This window comes from Coffea eugenioides, chromosome 11 (assembly GCF_003713205.1).
Source record: "Coffea eugenioides isolate CCC68of chromosome 11, Ceug_1.0, whole genome shotgun sequence".
Classification (NCBI taxonomy): domain Eukaryota; kingdom Viridiplantae; phylum Streptophyta; class Magnoliopsida; order Gentianales; family Rubiaceae; genus Coffea; species Coffea eugenioides.
In genome coordinates, this window is record NC_040045.1 from 35,882,212 (window position 1) to 35,900,871 (window position 18,660).

General features: G+C 33.3%; 1 protein-coding gene and 1 non-coding gene across 4 annotated transcripts; both read right to left on the reverse strand.

Annotated features, from left to right (window-relative positions):
* Positions 1-444: 444 nt before the first annotated feature.
* LOC113754605 lies at positions 445-547 on the reverse strand. Its single transcript, XR_003465286.1, has one exon. It is a non-coding gene; the product is annotated as a small nucleolar RNA snoR103 (small nucleolar RNA).
* Positions 548-1,541: 994 nt separating this feature from the next.
* LOC113754456 (general transcription factor 3C polypeptide 3-like) lies at positions 1,542-10,959 on the reverse strand. 3 transcript variants are annotated; one of them, XM_027298871.1, is made up of 7 exons: positions 10,741-10,959; positions 10,486-10,627; positions 10,302-10,382; positions 8,345-8,724; positions 7,174-7,285; positions 5,319-5,426; positions 1,542-4,609 (listed from the first exon to the last, which is right to left on the reverse strand). In XM_027298871.1, exons 3-7 carry the CDS (start codon positions 10,347-10,349, stop codon positions 2,348-2,350), a joined length of 2,910 nt encoding a protein of 969 aa, XP_027154672.1. In that variant the 5' UTR covers positions 10,350-10,382; positions 10,486-10,627; positions 10,741-10,959; the 3' UTR covers positions 1,542-2,347. The 3 variants fall into 3 exon arrangements, with proteins under 3 accessions (XP_027154672.1, XP_027154673.1, XP_027154674.1); XM_027298872.1 differs by lacking the exons at positions 10,302-10,382; positions 10,486-10,627; XM_027298873.1 differs by lacking the exons at positions 10,302-10,382; positions 10,486-10,627; positions 10,741-10,959 and adding an exon at positions 7,593-7,656 and having other exon boundaries at positions 8,345-8,424.
* Positions 10,960-18,660: the final 7,701 nt, after the last annotated feature.

Here is an 18,660-nt window from a genome sequence, read left to right on the forward strand (position 1 = left end):
AGGGTGACAATTGAGTATTGAGTATTACATGATTATGCAATTAACAAAATGGTTGCTAAGTCCATTACAACCTAAAAACTAGGGCATTAAGTTGGTTTAACATTTCGACCGGAAAAAAATAAACATCACATATCATTATATATTCAACCAATGGTGCAGAAGTTCCATGCAACTGCCCCATTTTAAAATAGAAAATAATTCAAATGCATGCAGAGTCCTTTGCAAACTATCCTTGGATGCAAAAGTAAAAAAGTGAGATCACAGCTGTTCACCACCAAGTCGTAACGAAATCAAGTGCATACAGAGTGGCAGGTGGCGATTAGATAGACAGCACGGCGATCTCAATATTCATCATTATAAGGAAAACGAAAACCACAATTTTGAGGAGGCCAGGCCTCAAAAGGAGCATCATTTTTTACTCCTTAAAACAATCTACTGGAGCTTTCATGTATGTAGGGCAATTTATGGGCTACAAGATACTCGTTAAACACCCACCTGAAGCCTACTCATGTTATCTCCATATTTACAGCAGATACACATCTTAAATGCACTACCAAGAATTAGGAACATTTTAATCAGTTCCCTCACAGGCTCGGCAAGGGTAACTACATACAATGATATATCAATAGCAATACACGCTGTTGAGAAACAAAAGCTGTGTGGTTTTATCCAGCAAAGAAAGCAGAGGAATTACAGAGGGGCATACCATAATTAGCACCCCAAGAATGTTTTCAGAAAAGAATCGAGTACCCAAACCAAATTGTCTGAGGAGAAAACACTGATTTTGAGGAATGAAAAAAATAAGTTGAGAACTCAACAATTAAATTTTGGCCCGTAAAACTCCAGCTAAGCACATTAATATCAGCTTCATCAAGGAATCAATATCATCTTTCTCAAATCAAGACTATTCTCAAGCAAGAAGAGAAGCCAATAAGCTACATAAATGGCTTGCATCCCAGTGCTGCTGCAAAAATCAAGAATTTTTAATCACCTTAGAACTGTCATTTACGTATAAACACATCTTCAACTGTGCTAAAAGAAAGGTTCCATACACATAAATGAACAAGATTTCCATGATCCAACCACATTAACTGTTTTACTTGATACAGAGGCGAAAACACATGCTTCTTGGAAAACAAATTCCTTGCCGAACATAATGCACAAAACAACATCCTTGGAAAAAAATACCTTGCCTAACATAATGCAGAAAATGAAAAATGACATTCTTAAAAACAAATATCCTGCCAAACATTAAGCAGAAAACAAATTTCCACAAATACATTGTGCACATATCTATGTGATTATACATTTTTTCACACGTACAACTGGCCATGTTAATTTCCAATAACACAACTGCTACCATGTTTCCTGCACTAGTAAGTCCCCCAAACCTCAAAATTCAAAAATTTAACAATCAAAACCAGCAAGAACAAGACTCAAACTTCCATAATCAGCTGCAAAACTTTTTCTTAAAAATGCAAAACCAAAAAATTAGCACTAAACCCAAAACTAAACTAAAATCTACAAAACGAAATACAGAATCAGCACCAAACAGCTTCACTTACACACCAAACCATAAAAATCCCAAAATTTTCTAATCTGTTCACCAAATTATCTAAGAACTAGGCATAAATTCATCAAAAATTTAACATACTAACTAAAACTCGATAAGCCCAGAAAAAACAAACGAAAAAACCAGTACTTTTACATACCAAAAATCCAATCTTGAAGCAATGAACAGCTAGACAATTGAGGTAAACATGGACAGAAACCACAAAACCCAAGACCTGATATGTAATTTTTAAACAGATGACAATTAGACATGAACGAGGAGAGTGGAGCGGGCGCTGCCATGAGGCTGGAAAAAAGGAGATTAGAAGAACTGGCATCATTGTTATTGATTGAAGAGGGTTCAAAATGAGGACCAATCAGACTGCTGCCACCTCAGCTTCCACCTCCAGGTCTATAGCTTATCACTGTCTGATCAGCCTGAACATCTCAATCAAAAGCAATCTTCGCCGTCCAAATTTTTTGAATCAAAAAGATTCAAAATTTTAGAAGTAGATGCTGAAGGGAGTTTGCAATTGCAAGGTTTCGATTTTCAGCCGCTTATTTGTGTTGCAAGTAGCCAAAGAACTAACTGAAATTACCTATAACCGTTTTACTTTCCTGCCAAGATTCAAGAATTCAGTGTTTCTCTGCACTTGGACAACAAAAGACATACCTTGCAAACACAGACAATTACCATTTCTAAGGTTAAATGTCTGTGTTGCTAATCAAAGCAAGACATATCAAATGTGGCTTTTCCATAAACAAGAAATTGCATTACAGGGAATACTTTATTCAGTCATATGACACAATGATCTTTCAAGATTTGCCTGGCAAGATCAATTGCTCCACTTTTCTTGTAGATCAGATGCAAGTTGTAAGCTGCTTCCCGACGAAGATCACAGTAGCCTGACTTTGGAGAAGCCAGACCATCTGGTTTCTCATTTGGAAGGTTTGGCATGGGGCAATCACTTTCATGCATTGTAAGAACCTTTTCATAGTTTAAAGCAGCAAGAGAAACAAGACCGACATGATGATATGCTCGAGCTATATTATACAGTGCTTCCTGACTATATCTGCAAAGCTGTAAATTATTGTAAAGAAATGCCAATCCTTGGGCCACAGACTGATGTTTGTTTTGAAGTCTGTGACCTAGGGCCAAGTTTATCAATGCAGTTCCAGCACAAAGATTGACCAAGGGAATATCTGGCATCAGCTTGTAAGCTTCCAAATATTCCCGAACAGCTGCTTGATGCTGGCTGATCATGGTAAACTGGTGCCCGAAAATGAGAGTGAGTGGTACACAACTTTTGTGCTTGGTTCGCATGGTGTGCAAAAACTTGTTATGCTTTGAATATCGACTGTCCAGTTTTGACATTACTTTGTAATAGCAGTTCCATGCAGAAAAGCTATAAGGACGTTGATCAACAATATAGCGTGCATATTCAAAGCCGTGAGCAGGATCAGCAATAGTGTATGCTATTTGGGCTCCCAGAGTTCTAAGCTCTTCGTTCCTTTCAACAGACAAAACATTGGAGGCCAATTTCAGAGTTAAATTGATGATTTTCAATGCTTCCCAATACTTTTTCAAGGATGCTAGTGATTTGCATAATTCTATAATGAGATGATGATGTTCTGCATCTCTTATAAGGTTTGGAAGAGGAAGCTCTCTTGGCGCTTGTTGGGGAGATTCATCCTCTGAATCATCACTTATCCACTCAATTCCAGCAGCCAGAGCAGCAGCTCTTTTTGCTTCCTTCTTTTTTAGTAACTTTTTTGCTCTGGACGCTCTAGACAGATCTGATGCTGAAGCTACAGGTCTAAATCCATGAAACACAGTATCAGTCCTAACATGATCAAGTATTTTTATCCGTTCAGAAAGAACACTTTTTGATAGCTTCTTCCTTGGCCTGACCTTTTGTTGTATAGTCTCAAGAAACAATGTCTCGCGAACCACAGGAAAAAAAACATCTACAAATGCCTCTAACAATCCTTTAGCTTTATAGATTTGAGAAAGCTTCAACTTTATCTTCCCATTAAGCCACCATGGTTTTGCTGCATTTAGGTTCAAGTTAAATAGTGATTCTGATTCTTTAGGAGGACATAGAACAGAAATGGCTTCATCATCTTTATTTTCTTCAAGAAGAAGTGATGACAAAGCCAGCCGAGCATCAACACTATTCTCAAGTTTGTCTAAAGCTCTGTAGAAGTAACCAATTGATTGCAATCGTTTCCCCAGACAACAGCAACACTCAGCAATTTTCAGATACAGGCAACCATTGTTCTTAACATCATCTCCTACCAACATCATATAGTATTCTACTGCAGATTCATAATGCCCGTGATTCATTAGTGAATCTCCAATCTGAATAATCAACTGGCGATGATCATGTAAATTCTCATGTCTCAAAACATTGAAAAGAGCTTCTGCTTTTACCAAGTTTCCAAGGTGAATATGACATATTCCAGCTTTTGTGCGTAGACATAATGGCATCTCTTTCCCAGAGCAGTAAACCTGCTGTGCATGCTCAATATGCTCGAGGGCTTTATGATGTGCATTGCCTTCCATGTGTAGTGAAGCCAATATATCAACCACATTTAAATCAGGTTCCTTGCAATAATTTCTGAGATAGCTTTCCAGTACAGTGACTGCACGCTCAGATTGGCCACATTTTTTATACAGCTGGGCCGCAGTCTGTAGTACCTTTACATTGTCGGGACAGAGCTGTGAAATTTGCTCATATGAATCAGCAGCTTTCAAATAATCACCCAACTCAACATAAAGAGATGCACGGTGAAACCGCAAATTGATATCTTCAGGATCTGCTGTTATTGCTTTAGAAAGGCAGTACCTGGCTTGTCCTGTATCACCTTGTTCTACGGACCATGTCACAAGAAGCTTCCACAGAGATGCATCCTTTGGGGTTAAATGGGCAGCAATCATGTAGAAATCCAAGGCTCTCTTCTTATCACCCATCTCATTATAGATGAGCCCAAGCCTATGATATGGATCAGGAAGATTGGGAGAAAGACGAATCACTTCATAAAACATCCCTATGGCCTACAAGCTCAGAAAATCTACAATGAACAAGAAAATTGATAACCAAAAACAACCATTATAGACATTGCCCTTCTAAAGATTCCAAGCACACAACCAGAAAATGCCCAAGTCAAAATGAGATTCCGACCAGTTCTAATTAACATAAAGTGCTATGTGAAGACAAAAAGTGACCATCGTATTGAATTTCTCAAAAAGTGCGAGTAAAACTTCATAAGAAATAACTCGGCTTTTACTGAGCTTGTACAGTTACTTCACTGTGCCTAAAAGAAAACTAAATATGCTATTTTTTATAACCATTATAACTAGATCCTCAATACAAAAGGTCTGACTTAGCACAAGACTTAATTCTCATATATCCAGAACAAAGTCAATGCATTCAAACTGCAAGAAACTTATTCACTCAAAGGAGAGGACCAACACTTTGCAAAGCAGGCTAACAAAGTGAATAGATCTGTAATTTTGCATTCCTTATGAAGAAATAGTTCTTCAGCCAACATCATTGTAGATGCCCATGAATAACAAAATGCAAGATATCCAGTCAAAGCAAATGGTAAACAAACTGAAATTTACCCAAAAAGAGAGACAATTAAGGAATGGTCACCACCATGCCTTCCATAGCAGTAATTTGCATGGATATAGTTAAAACCAAATGGTAAATCAAGTAAAGATTGCCCTACAGAATGACAAATAAGGCAAGCTAAGGCCATACCTCTCCATAGCGGCCATGGGCATAATGAAGAGTAGCATCACCAAGTTTTCGAGTCACTTCAGGACTGACTTTATTCCTTGATCCCTTTCGTCGACCTCTTCTCTTGGACTGCACAAGGTAAAAAACAAGCAGTTTGCAAAATGTCCCAAAACCAAAAAAAAATAGGGTAGCATAAAACTTCAGAAGATAATGCAACAAAAAAAACCTTAAAAAACTTAAATATGAATCCAACCAATTTTATTTGTCCGCAAAGCCAAAAAAAAATGTCATGAACAGAGAAAAAAAAGATCAGGAATGTGAATGTGGCTCTCAAATTTCTTTTCCTCAGTCTTTGCCTCAAGCTGGGTATCTCGCTAAGGTGTTGGGCTGCTTGGCAGGAAAAACAAGAGAAAGATAGCTTCTTAGAAAGGTCTCCTACAGATTAAAATGGTTTTTGCAACCATCTCCATCTTGAAACACTGTCAAATTACTCAAATAAAGATGGATAAAAAAGTTACTTACACTAGTCTGAGTTGTGACTTTCAATTTGGTAGAGACAAGGTCCAGTGATATTTTTGTTTTAGGTGTTGATAATGAATTAGAGTGAGTCCCAAAAGACTTGGTACTAGCTAGTGTGCTCTTACCCAGGTTTTCATGGATTAATTCCTATATATGCATTATGAAAAGACTTACATATGTCCACTCAAGACATGAGTTAAAATAAATAAATGAAGCATATGAAGACCAATGGTTTGAGGTGGCACCAGAAACAGAATATGCTCCCCTGAAACACCCAGAATATAAACGTTAAGGTACTAACTATTCTAAGAAATCTTTATCAATAGAAGTTTCCTTTCACGATGGCAGCAATGCTTATAACTAAAATACTTGACGGAGAACATGAGAGCCAAGCTGCTGGCCTTGTTCCTGCTGCTTTTGATATAATGGTGACAGATATCAGACTGCATATGTAGGGAAGCTGCTTGGCCGCATTCTTGCTGGTTTCTCAAAATCTTAAGCATTACCAAAATCGGACTAGATTATGTTTGGGCCACGGGTGAGCAAAATGAGCAAAAAATTAAAAAAACAAGTCCACAGGTCCACGGCAAAAGTCACTCAACAGTTAAAGGAATATCTATGGCTCAGATTCCATTCGTCTACAATCTGATCAAAGAAACCCAAAAAAAAGGAAGCATTATCAACTATGGTAAAATTGAACTCAATCTATTAAAACAGCTGTTCTCCAATTATCATATCCTTGTAAAAGCTCTTTAATATAAGTCCAAAAGAACAAAGAAACAGCCAAAAAGGAGGGGGTCATTTCACAGGATTGCCAATCACTTTGTCACCGACGAGGTTGCAAGGTCAAGAAAAATCTTACTCAAAATGAAAACTGGAAAAGGAACCAACAAGAGTAATTTTTTCCCCAAAAAAATGAAAAAAAGGAACTATATTAAAGAGAATTACGTGGGTGAATCCAAAACATGGTTGCATAGATATGGCGTTGTACTTTATTGAACACATTACAAGAGTGAAACAACATGAAAAGACACGTCCTTTTCATCAACTGAAAGGTCATACCTACCACATTGAAGCATGAAAACTAAGCCTTTAGGTTTCACAGTGCATCTTGGCTAGTGCAAAAAGTTAATCATAAGTTGTATTTTCAATGCGAAATTATTTTTTTTTAGTCAATGCATTCATAATAAAGCAGATGCATGAATGCAGCACAATGTTACAAGAAAAAGACATGATTTTGAAATTGTCTAGACTAGTTAAGCTCGAAATCCTCCAACTTAGCCACAAGTGCAAGAGCAAAAATTGGTGAAAGCACAAAGCTATGGTGGAAAAAAGTGAACATGCATGAATACCATACCTTCCTGGATCTTCTTCTAGAGCCATAATTCATGAGTTCCATTATTTCTTCCATGGTTGCACCAGAAACATCCTCTTGTCGTTGCCGTGGTTTTTTAGCTGCAGGTACTTCCCTGCCACACCACCAATGAAAGAAACGAAAAGAACATAATATCAGCAGAGCATTGAGCAAAAAAGTTGGAAACTTGAGAAAAAGAAAAAACTTTTAAGGGGATTCCAATGGGAAGTATTAAATCACATGCCAAAAAATTCATTTTTCTTTCCTTCTTTAGGTACATAAGAAAACATTAATTCCTTTATGTGCAAAAAATTACAATGAGAACAGACAGTTTCACAATGGTTCAATTGTTTTCAGTGAGTAGATGCCACCTTACTGATACCAAAAATTGACATAGGAGACTCAAACAAAGCCACACTTACTCTCTACCTCCCTAGGTAGGCCATCTAAGAGACCCAGCAATGCCATGGCAATATCAGGTTTTAGCTGGAGACAAAAGAAAGCTAAATCACCATTACGACCCACTCAAAATTGGAAACTCGCCAAGATTCCAAAAAATAAAGCAATGAAGAAAAAGGCTAGATCATCTGATCAAAGACAGCTAAATGAAGCTGTTAAGAAGTAACCAGGTAGCACATTCAAAAGAAACGAGATACAGAAACAACAAAGTCAAACTGCAAATATATATATATGCCAGTGTGTGTAAACTTCTATAACCTCAGCAAAATCTTCAATAAAACCAGAGGAAAAAGATAGCTCCTCTATTAGCGCGACCAATTCTTTCAAATTTTTACAATGTAGGTCGCCCTTATTTAGTTCCATCAACAACAACAACAAGAGAAGCAATCTTCTATAACCTCAGCAAAATCAACAGCCGGATGACTTGATTGTTTCCAAAATTTATTAAACATGTCTTATTGAAGCAAACAGAACACAATTTGCATGAAGCTCTTGATAGGAAACAAACGATGAATTTTCAATCAAAATCACAATAACAAGAAGACGGAACTAAATAAGAGCGACCTACGTTGTAAAAATTTGAAGAATTGGTCGCGCTAATAGAGGAGCTATCTTTTTCCTCTGGTATTATTAGCAATACTCATTCAAAGGACTTGAAGAAATAGTGCAAGTTGCTTTTGATTAGCAAATAGTCAGAAGGAGAGAGAGAGGGTACCCTTGGGGTATGGCTTGGAGACGGGCCTTGCGCTTTTTGGCAGCCAAAGCTTCATAGTCGTGCTCCAGGCGCTGGAATTGTTCGTAAGGCTGGAGCCCAGATGCGTCCTCTTTGGCAAAAGCCAGAGGATCCATGTCATCACTGAACCTGAATTTATACCCTTCTTCCTCTTCATCCTCATCATCATCATCTTCTTCTTCAATATTAGCCATAGTGTTAGCAGTTGTGCCTTCTCCTTCATCATCGACTTCATGTTCTTCTTCCAATTGTGATTCCAATTCCATAGGATGCTCATCTGCATGGAACTCACTGCTGCTACCTACAACCCCAGCACCCTCGCCCTCCTCCATTCTGCTCTCCACCCAAGCGCTAATTGAACTCTGCAAAGGAAAAGCCAAAAGCCTTAGGGTCCGTTTGGTTGGACTGAAAATATCTTTCATATCGAAGTCATTTTCCTGGAAAATCACTTCCTTCTCCATAATATTCTGGTGTTTGGTTACTTAGGGTACGTTTGGTTCTACAGAATTGGAATTGAATTGGAATTGAAATTCTATAGAATTTGAATTCTAGGAATTGGAATTCCAAAACGTTGGAATTCTTTTGTTTGGGAAATGCATAGAATTGATATAGAATTCATTTGGAATTCCAAATTCTTTGTTTGGATGCGAGAAGAATTCATTAAGAATTAGAATTGTTTCCATCTAACATTTGCTTACATAAAAATTTTCTTTTTTTCTTTTTCGTATGGAATAATTTTTTAAACATTTAGCTAATTCTTACTAAAGTTTCAAGGAAAAAATCAATTAATGCCTTTAATAATTTATTTTTTCTTGCATTTAACCAATTGTTATTAAAGCTTTAAAGAAAAAAACCAATTAGTTCCTTTTCTACAAAATAAAAATATAGTATTACTCTTGTTTCCTTTATTCTTAATTAAATTATATTAGATACAAAACTAATTGGGGTATGTAAGACAACAAGATAAAGTTCGTTGTGTATGTAAGTAAAGTTTCTGGACAATGATGAACAAGAAAGTAACTATTCACAAAATAAAAACAAGAAACTATGAAGTCTAAAGTATCTCTTAACAAGACCACATTAACATGCCTTTTCATGCAGACACGTTTGACCCAAAACTTCAAGAACAGTTTTGAACAAAAACCTGCATCACTTGTTACCAACAAACCATAAATATCTCATCTTGTGCAATTCGTTGATTTTTAAAGAGAAAATTATCAGTGGAAAGGTGTGCTGCCAAACATACACAAATCCACATGCATAAACAGATTGTACATGGTTGCACAAGTGAAGTTGCTCTAGTCCCTGCAAGAGAGCTTCTTCGACCTTTTGCAAAGAATGCTGAAGATCATATATTCTCACAACTTGCTGAGCACTAATTATCATGACATTAATTATCATGACATGAGTCTTAACATCAAAAAAACGATACATCTCTCAAAATGGTCCATCGCTTCTTGAACAAACCAAAATTGTGGTCTTGTTGAGAACAATCACACCACAGCTTATTTGAATCCATCAACTGTGACAAATACAAGTTCATTAACTTGACTAAAATTGCATCCACTACTAAAGACTTCAGCAGAAGTAGTAATTAAATCACCAGAATGCAGCTTTAGGATGAAATAAGTTCCCTTGTTGAATGTCAATAACCTCAATTTTCTTTACTCCATTTTCTTTCTGTCGGTAGATTCTTTCTTTCTCCATTTCCTCCCTCCTTTTGTGCATTTTAGATTCTTTATTTCTTCCTCCTTTTGTACTTTTAGAATCCATTAAATTTAAGCACTAATTGAGTACTAAACTTTATATTGAATCTTGGGAAAATGTATATATCACGTTTCAAACCTTGTCTAAAGTCTGAACTTATTTTATCAAGGGATACAGAGTATTTATCTTTGAGTTGCATATGCAAAAGGCTGGAGTTGAATAGACCACAAACCTCCAGGATGTGATGCAACTTGCCGTCTATCCTTGTTTTGCTCATCATCCTCAAGAATAACAGCTTTATTATCTCCTAGAGCTGACATTAAGTTGACACCACAAAATTAAGACATGGACTTCTTTACTATATAGTATATTAGGAACAAAAATTGCATGATAACAAGGTTGTACGTGGGGCTTACGCTCTAAAAATGTCAATACTTCAATAAAAAGAAGATTGAACATGCTGCTCATACACCAATCCAGTACCAAGTTTCTATAAAAAAATAGACCTCCGTCCTTAACAAGGGTCTTTCCAACTGTAGGTTCTGAGCCATTGCTGGGCTGTAAAACCAAAGTCAAGAACCATTACTAGAATTAATATCTGGCACTCAAGGGTTAGGCAGTGCTTTGTAAGAAAACGTCAAATTTCAGTGCAAATTCTTAGGAGATATTACCTTCAAGACTGAAGAACCCAATTCGAGAAAATTAGGCAGGGGTAAGGAGAGAGCACTCAGATTAGTCTTGCGATTGGCAAGATGATGGGTGGATGCGTGGCAGGAGAGGCGAAGGGCAGAGGGATGGCTGAAACGAAGAGCGATAGGGGAAACGATGGTGGAAGCGGCAAAATGTTAGGGCAGAGGTAGAAGCGATGGTGGAGAGCAGGAGCACTTGCGGCTGAGAAAAAATGGTGAATTAGAATAGGAGAGAGGGATGCTTGTATATTTGACCCGCTTTTAATTTTTTACCCATGTTAGATTCGCGTGTATATCCATTTCTTATGGTTTAGTTGTGAAATTGGAATTAGAATTCTTTTGGTCCGGTAAAGAATTCAATTCATGGAATTGAACTCTCATAGAATTCAAATTGAATTCTAATTCTTCAATTGGAGCATAATCCAAACAACAGAATTAGAATTGGAGCCCCAATTCCAATTCTAAACCCCAATTTCATGGAGAACCAAACATACCCTTAGTGAAAATATTTTCCAAATTCCTTTTTTTCATAATTTTCTGGTATTTGGTTTGTCAGTGAAAATATTTTCTGACTTCCTTTTTTAGTATTTGTTGATATGTTGCAATATTTCCTATTCTTAAAACATTCCTCTCATTACAAGTTGTTTTTAGTTTCTATCCATTATAATCATATTATCATTTTTAGTGCGAATCAATTGAACTTGTAAATAATCACAATGAATTAGCTCATAATTTGAATCGTATAATGATTCATTATTCAACAGTTATTCTTTTAAGCTAAGAACCTCAGTGCTAATGAACTCCTATAACTACCAGAAATCAGCTTAAAATTTCAATAAATAAAGGATCCGTTTGGATTAGCTGTTCTTGGGGTTATTTTTCAAAAACAACACTGTAGCATTTCGTTTTTGAAATACAAGTCCGTTTGGATTAGTTATTTTTTGAGTTGTTTTACTATAGATGTTTTTTGGATTATTTTTAGAGGTATTTTTAAAACATATCTTTGAGTATTTTTATAATTTATAATTTATATATTTTTATATTTATATACATTTATGCATTTATAATACATTTATAAATATTTATAAATAAATATATTTATATATTTATATAAAAATATATCAATATATTATAAATGTATTATATTATACATAATACATAATATAAATATATTTATAAATGTATAAATGTATATTATTATAAATGTATAACTTATAAATGAATATTATATAAATGTAAAAATTATATATTTTTATATAAATACATATTTATGCATTTATAATACATTTATATAAATATATAAATAAATATATTTATATATTTATATATTTATATAAAAATATATAAATGTATTATATTATATATAATACATAATATAAATATATTTAGAAATGTATAAGTGTATATTATTATAAATATATAAATTATAAATGAATATTATATAAATGTATAAATGTATTATAAAGGTATTATATTATATATAATACATAATATAAATGTATATTATAAATATACATAAATATATATATTATGTATAAATGTACATTTATATAAATGTATAATATATATAATATAATATATATTATATTATATATAATTTTATAATATATATATTTTATATAAATATATAAAAATATATATTAAATAAATAAATTATATATAATATGAATAAATAAATATATAAATATATTATTTATAAATATTTAATATATATAATATACATTAATATTAATTATAAATATTTGAATATTAATAAATATGGTGTTTATATAATATTTCAATTTGTAATATTTATTGTATATTTCATTATATAAATATTTATACAATATATAATATATAAATATATAATATAAAATTTTCAATTTGTATAATATACATAATATTGTATATATATAATATAATATAATATACATAATATACATTTATACATTATTACATATTATGTATATTATATATTATACATAACATTATTATACATATTATATATTATACATAACATTATTATACATTATTATACACAATAATGTACATAATAATGAAAGTACATTAATAATGTATATATTATAAGACAATGTACATAATATATTATGTATAAATATTTATACATTTATGTATACAATATTACATATTATGTATATTATATTATATTATATATAATATTAATGTATATAAATATTTATATAATATATAATATATAAATATATAATTTTCAATTTGTATATTTCAATTTATATTAATATAATATATATATAATATAGATAATTGAAATATACAATTTGAAATATACATATTAAATTTGTATATTTGGAGTTGTTTTTGATATTATGTATACAATATTACATATTATGTATATTATACTATGTATAATATTAATGTATATAAATATTTATATAATATATAATATATAAATATATAACATATAAATATATAATTTTCAATTTGTATATTTCAATTTATATTAATATAATATATGTATAATATAGATAATTGAAATATACAATTTGAAATATACATATTAAATTTGTATATTTGGAGTTGTTTTTGATATAATGTTTGGATATGAGTGTTTTTGGAATTGTTTTTGAAATACACATTTACTGTAGCATTTGGAATGTGAAAAACAGTTTTTCAAAAACAGGTGCAAAAAAAAGGAATCCAAACGGACCCAAAGATATTTCAACCAAATGGAAACTGCAGGTCATATTATCCAAAAGAAACGTATATCAGAATATTAAAGAAAAATGACATAAACCACCAACAGATCAGTGCATAGGCTAAGTATCAACAAAAAGACACCTTGCAGCACTGCAAAGGGATGAAATAAGTCAAAAAGTAAAACAAAAGAGACAACACTCAAGATTTTAACAACACAATAGCACATAACAGAAATCAGATAAGCATCTACAATCTATCTCACATCATAGCTCTCCCTTCTTCTCCCTAGTTCCTTCACACCCCCTCAACATCCCTCTAATGTAGTCATCATCTCTAAACTTGCTCTCTCAAATAAATTCATGGCAATAAACGATGCTTGCTGCCATCACATGGTAGAGAAATTGTATCATTTGTCTTCTGCTTGAGACCTGATCAAGTACTCTTGACACTTTTTCCAAAAAAAGAAGACATTAATGGAGCAACAGACACGTGTCCAGAGAGCAATGGATCCAAATTCAAATCAGATTTGTCAACCTGAAAGTATGGGCAACTTCATACAACCTGTAGAACCTAGCTATAAGTTGACCAACAGAATTACTACTCGCGCAATGAAGTGTAACAAACACACAAGAGTTTTCCTAACAAAATAAAGCAATTATATGTATTATCACTGAGACTACATCAACGAGTAATTCATTTATTAATCACAGCAGGAAAAGGATTTAATATAGTAAGCTATATGACAATTGTCATAGACTATTATGAGTTCATAAATACATGCTTATAACAGGAGTTTCATTCCTTACAGTTGCAATATTAACCTCCAATTGCACCTTCAACCCCGTTTACCTGCATGCTAAGAAGATCAACAATAATAGCATCAAAATCACTGGGTCAAGACTTGTCAAGCAATTCGGCACATAGCTTGAAGTTAGCACAGATTAAAAAAAAAAAGACAGAGAAAAATAATTGAATACTACCAGTAAGAGAATCACTCCACTTTGAATTATAATGAAAGGAATGACAAATGAATATATTTTGGAAGCACACGTGATGTTGGAGGTTATATCAAAAAGCTACAAATTTTTGTTAGGATGATTTTCATGATTACATGACCATATAAATGTATTTTCACAAAAATTGATTCCGTCCCTACCCTTGACTTGATCTTTAATTCGTGAAACAGAGTTAAGGCTTCTGGGATCCCTTCTGATGAGAAAGTGAAGTTTGCATATGCAATCAACATAAGAAAGCTAGTCAAGCCACCACTACCAGCAGGATACTGGGGAATTCTGACCAAGGCTGAAGACCATGTCGATCAACCGATATATAAAACAGCAGAATTGATCAACAAGAGCAAATACAATGTATCTGATGAATATGTTCGATCATTTATCGATTTTCAGGAGCTAAATTATCATGAAGGGACCACAGTAGGAGCAAAGGCGAGTGGAATTACTGATTGGAGACACTTAGGCCATCCACAGTGGACTTTGGTTGGGGAGGTCCTGTTACAGTTTTTCCTCTGTCAAGAAACCTGCTTGGAAGCGTTGAGCCCCGTTTCTTTTTGCCCTATTCTTCAGCAAATGAAGGGGAAAAGGATGGTTGTAAACTTTCTGTGTGTTTGCAAGAACATGCTGTTTCAGGTTTCAAAGAAGACATGAATAAGTTGAAGAATTTAGAGCCTGGATTCCTTTGAATGAAGGGTTTCTTGTTATCTTTGTCTATGTTCCCGTCAAATTGAAGAGGTTTCAACTTGGTGAAATTGGCAAACCTTATAAGGGTCTTTGGACAAATGACCTTTTGCCTCAACATTTTCATTTGGTCCCGCAAATAAATGGGGAGTTGAAGGCGAACAATTTTTAGTGTATGTCTAGTTATAAATTCAAAGTCAACAGGCTAAATACTCTCTCTGCAATTAGACATTAGATCAACATAATGCAAATTTTACAAGTAAAAGTTACTCGCATGTATGGCTACGGGACTGAAATCCTGATATCATACCAATTAAGAAACGTGTTGATGACACAGGATTTGGGTCAGTAAAGTATTGAGAGAAGCAATCAAACAACCAGAAAGACAGTCAAAATTGCAAGTTCAAGTTCCCAATAGGTAAAAGCCACAGAAATTAGTAATCAGATTTCAAGAATCATAAAACCCCCAAAACTCAGCAGCCAAATTAATTCATTAGCATCAATCAAATCAAATGTAACCCTAATCAGGTAAGAACAAACTAAAACAAAAGCAACCCACAAAAATTCATTCAAATCCAACTTCAAGAATCTACACCAGTAACTCTAGACAATTTTTCAAAGGAAAAGGGAGGGAAAAAAACTAATAATAGACTATCATACCTCTGGAAATACTTAAGGAGTCTTCACCCTTGTTAGAGATGTTGTTGCGGGAACGGGGATGAGATGTCGCTGGAGATGGTTTGCCGAAGAAGGGATTGGTTTGCCTATGAGATGTCGCTGGAGATCGTCTTTTATCGCTGCCGCAGAAGGGATCGTCTTTTATCGATGGTTTTCCGTTGAAGGCTGTGAAAGAAGTATGATTTTACTAAAGGAATCGGTGTAACTTATTTTTCATCAGAAATCATTTTCCCAAATTAAATTGCGTCCAAACAGTGGAATGTTTGGAAAAAATGTTTTCCGTCCAATTAAACGGACCTTACTCCTGTATATTCGAGCCGGAATTGATTAAAAGCTATTATCACTTTATTTTACCGTACCATTAAATCAATTTAACGAGTTAAAGACCTTTATTCATGTATATTTTCCCGCAACTGGAGCTAGGATTGATTAAAAGCTATTATCATTTTATTTCTCTTTAATGTTTGGTACCACTATCAATTTTTCTCTTAACATTATTATCTTTTAGTCGTTTTACTCCAAAATTAACGATCAAACTTAACGAAATTTGTTAATTGAAGTGAAAGACATATTTAGCTCTTAAAATTACTATCTCTTTACTCTCATAAACTATAGCCTCGTTATCAATTTACCCCCTGGAGTTATGTATTAGGCAATTTACCTCGCCATTAAACCAACTTAGCGAGTTAAAGAACTTTAGAAAAACGATAAAAAAATTTAGAGTGACTCTTCTCCTTTTATTATCAAGAAAAAAGTCAAAGTGTTAATCTCTTTTTTCTTGACAATCTTATTAATATTAAAAAAATAGAAAGATGGGGAGAGGGAGGGTGAGGGGGGAGAGAGAGATAGAGAGCGAGAGAGAGAGAGAGAGAGAGAAGAACTCAATTCTTTTTTAAAAAAATAAAAATAAGAAAGAATTAAATACTTTTATTATTTTAAAATTATTTCACTTTTCTATTTACCATCAAATTCCAATCATAATCCCAACAATCTTAAAATAATACGATAATGTTAGACTCTATTTTGTTTTCTTTCCTTCCAAAATCTAATTTTCTATCTCCTTCTTTCCTATCTCCTTTTCTTTTTCTAGTATTAATAAGTGTGAAAATAATTTTTGAGAAAAAGATCTCTTAAAGTGAAAAATAAGGAAGAATAATCATTCCAACTTTTTATTTTTAATTACATATAAAAAAGAAAAATATATTTAAAATTTTTTTACCATACTAGTTAAATTATCGATGAGATAAAATATTTAGAAAATAATGTTAGGAATTAAAGCGATTGTATCACTATAATTTCAAGAGAAAAAGTGATAATAACAATGTGATAATGCTATAGAATAAAGGGGTATTTCTGTCCAAAAATTCTTAACATGTTGAGATGAATTATTTATGGGGATGAAGTGGCTAAAAGATAACGTTAAGAAATAAATTGACAGTAGTTATATAGTTTAAGGGGGTAAAGTGATAATAACCCATGATTAAATAGTCTAATGGCTATTTACTTAAGCCCAACCGTTAAATCCATCCCACCCAAGCTCACCCAACCCAACATCACTGTCATTTGTCATATGTTTTCACTTTTATTTCATCCATAGAATTAGGGTAAATTTCACAAACCTCCCCTAAAGCTTTACACAATTACAGGTAGCTCTCCTCAAATTTAAAAAATTATATTTATCTCCCTTACTTTTACTTTTTAGGTAACAAAACCTCAAATGAGATAAGCAAAAAAAATGGTGTGAATATCCTAAACCATCCTCCTGGATTATTTTTTAAGTTCAAAATTACCTCTACCATCTCCATTCCTTTATCACTACCGGTCACTCCACACTACCATCTCTCTAGCTCCTCTTCCACTAGAAAAAAAAAAAAAAAGACTGCAATATATGTTGAACATTAAGCCCATGTTCCATCCACTAAGCCTCCTATAAGTTCTCTCTCTCCCTCCAATAGTCAATCTATCAAGACATCAGGCTACCTATTTGATTCAATGTTGCCAAATTGTAAGGAAACATACTAGCGTTGTTTCTTTCTGGAACTCCTACATGTTTTTATACTTTTTAACGAAATATAACAATCTAACTTAAGACTCCTAATGGTTTCTTTTTTCTCAACTTTTTCGGCAGAAGTGGTGTTCGTTCATTGAAATGATCTACATGTGTACTGCAAACTGTTAATGTAACAGTTGTTTGGTCTCAATGCTACTTGTTGTAGGTAATTTAGCTAGAGGAAAAAATGAATGAAACTTTCAAGGTCCAGGCTACTCATTTGCTACTTGGAGAGTGGATTGTGGAGTAGTCACAAAGAAAACAACAAAAATAATAGTTTTGTACCTAGATTTCTAAAAGTAACTTTTTTTTTTTTGTAAAAAAGGCAAACTATTTTTTTTTACCTTCCAAGTGAAAATCTATCCATAATAGTCAAATTATGAATCTTTTAAATTATTGTTGTGGAAGCATTGATTTTACTTACATATATCTTCTCAAATACCATCATATTCAATTTTTAAATCTAGTATTTGACGTTTCTCTCAAAATTGTAAAAGAATATGTTGTCCCAATTTACTTTTGAATGGTTGATATAATTCTTAATCGTTTTTTCTTAACAGCATCGAAGTTACACAAATCTAAAATGTGATATATGTATTAGTATATATTTATAATCAGATGAGGGTTAGGTTGAATGATAAGAGGGACGGAACTATAAGTTGGAGATTTTGGATTTAAAGACAAGTAGATCCAGAATCAAAAGTTGTAAGAGACTTGAATTATTCAAGAATTTCATGGGAAAAAATTTTAAAAATTCCTTATTTTGGAAAAACATAAGTCCTCACCCCATGAGTTTCCTCATTTATTTGGGAAAAATACTTCTTG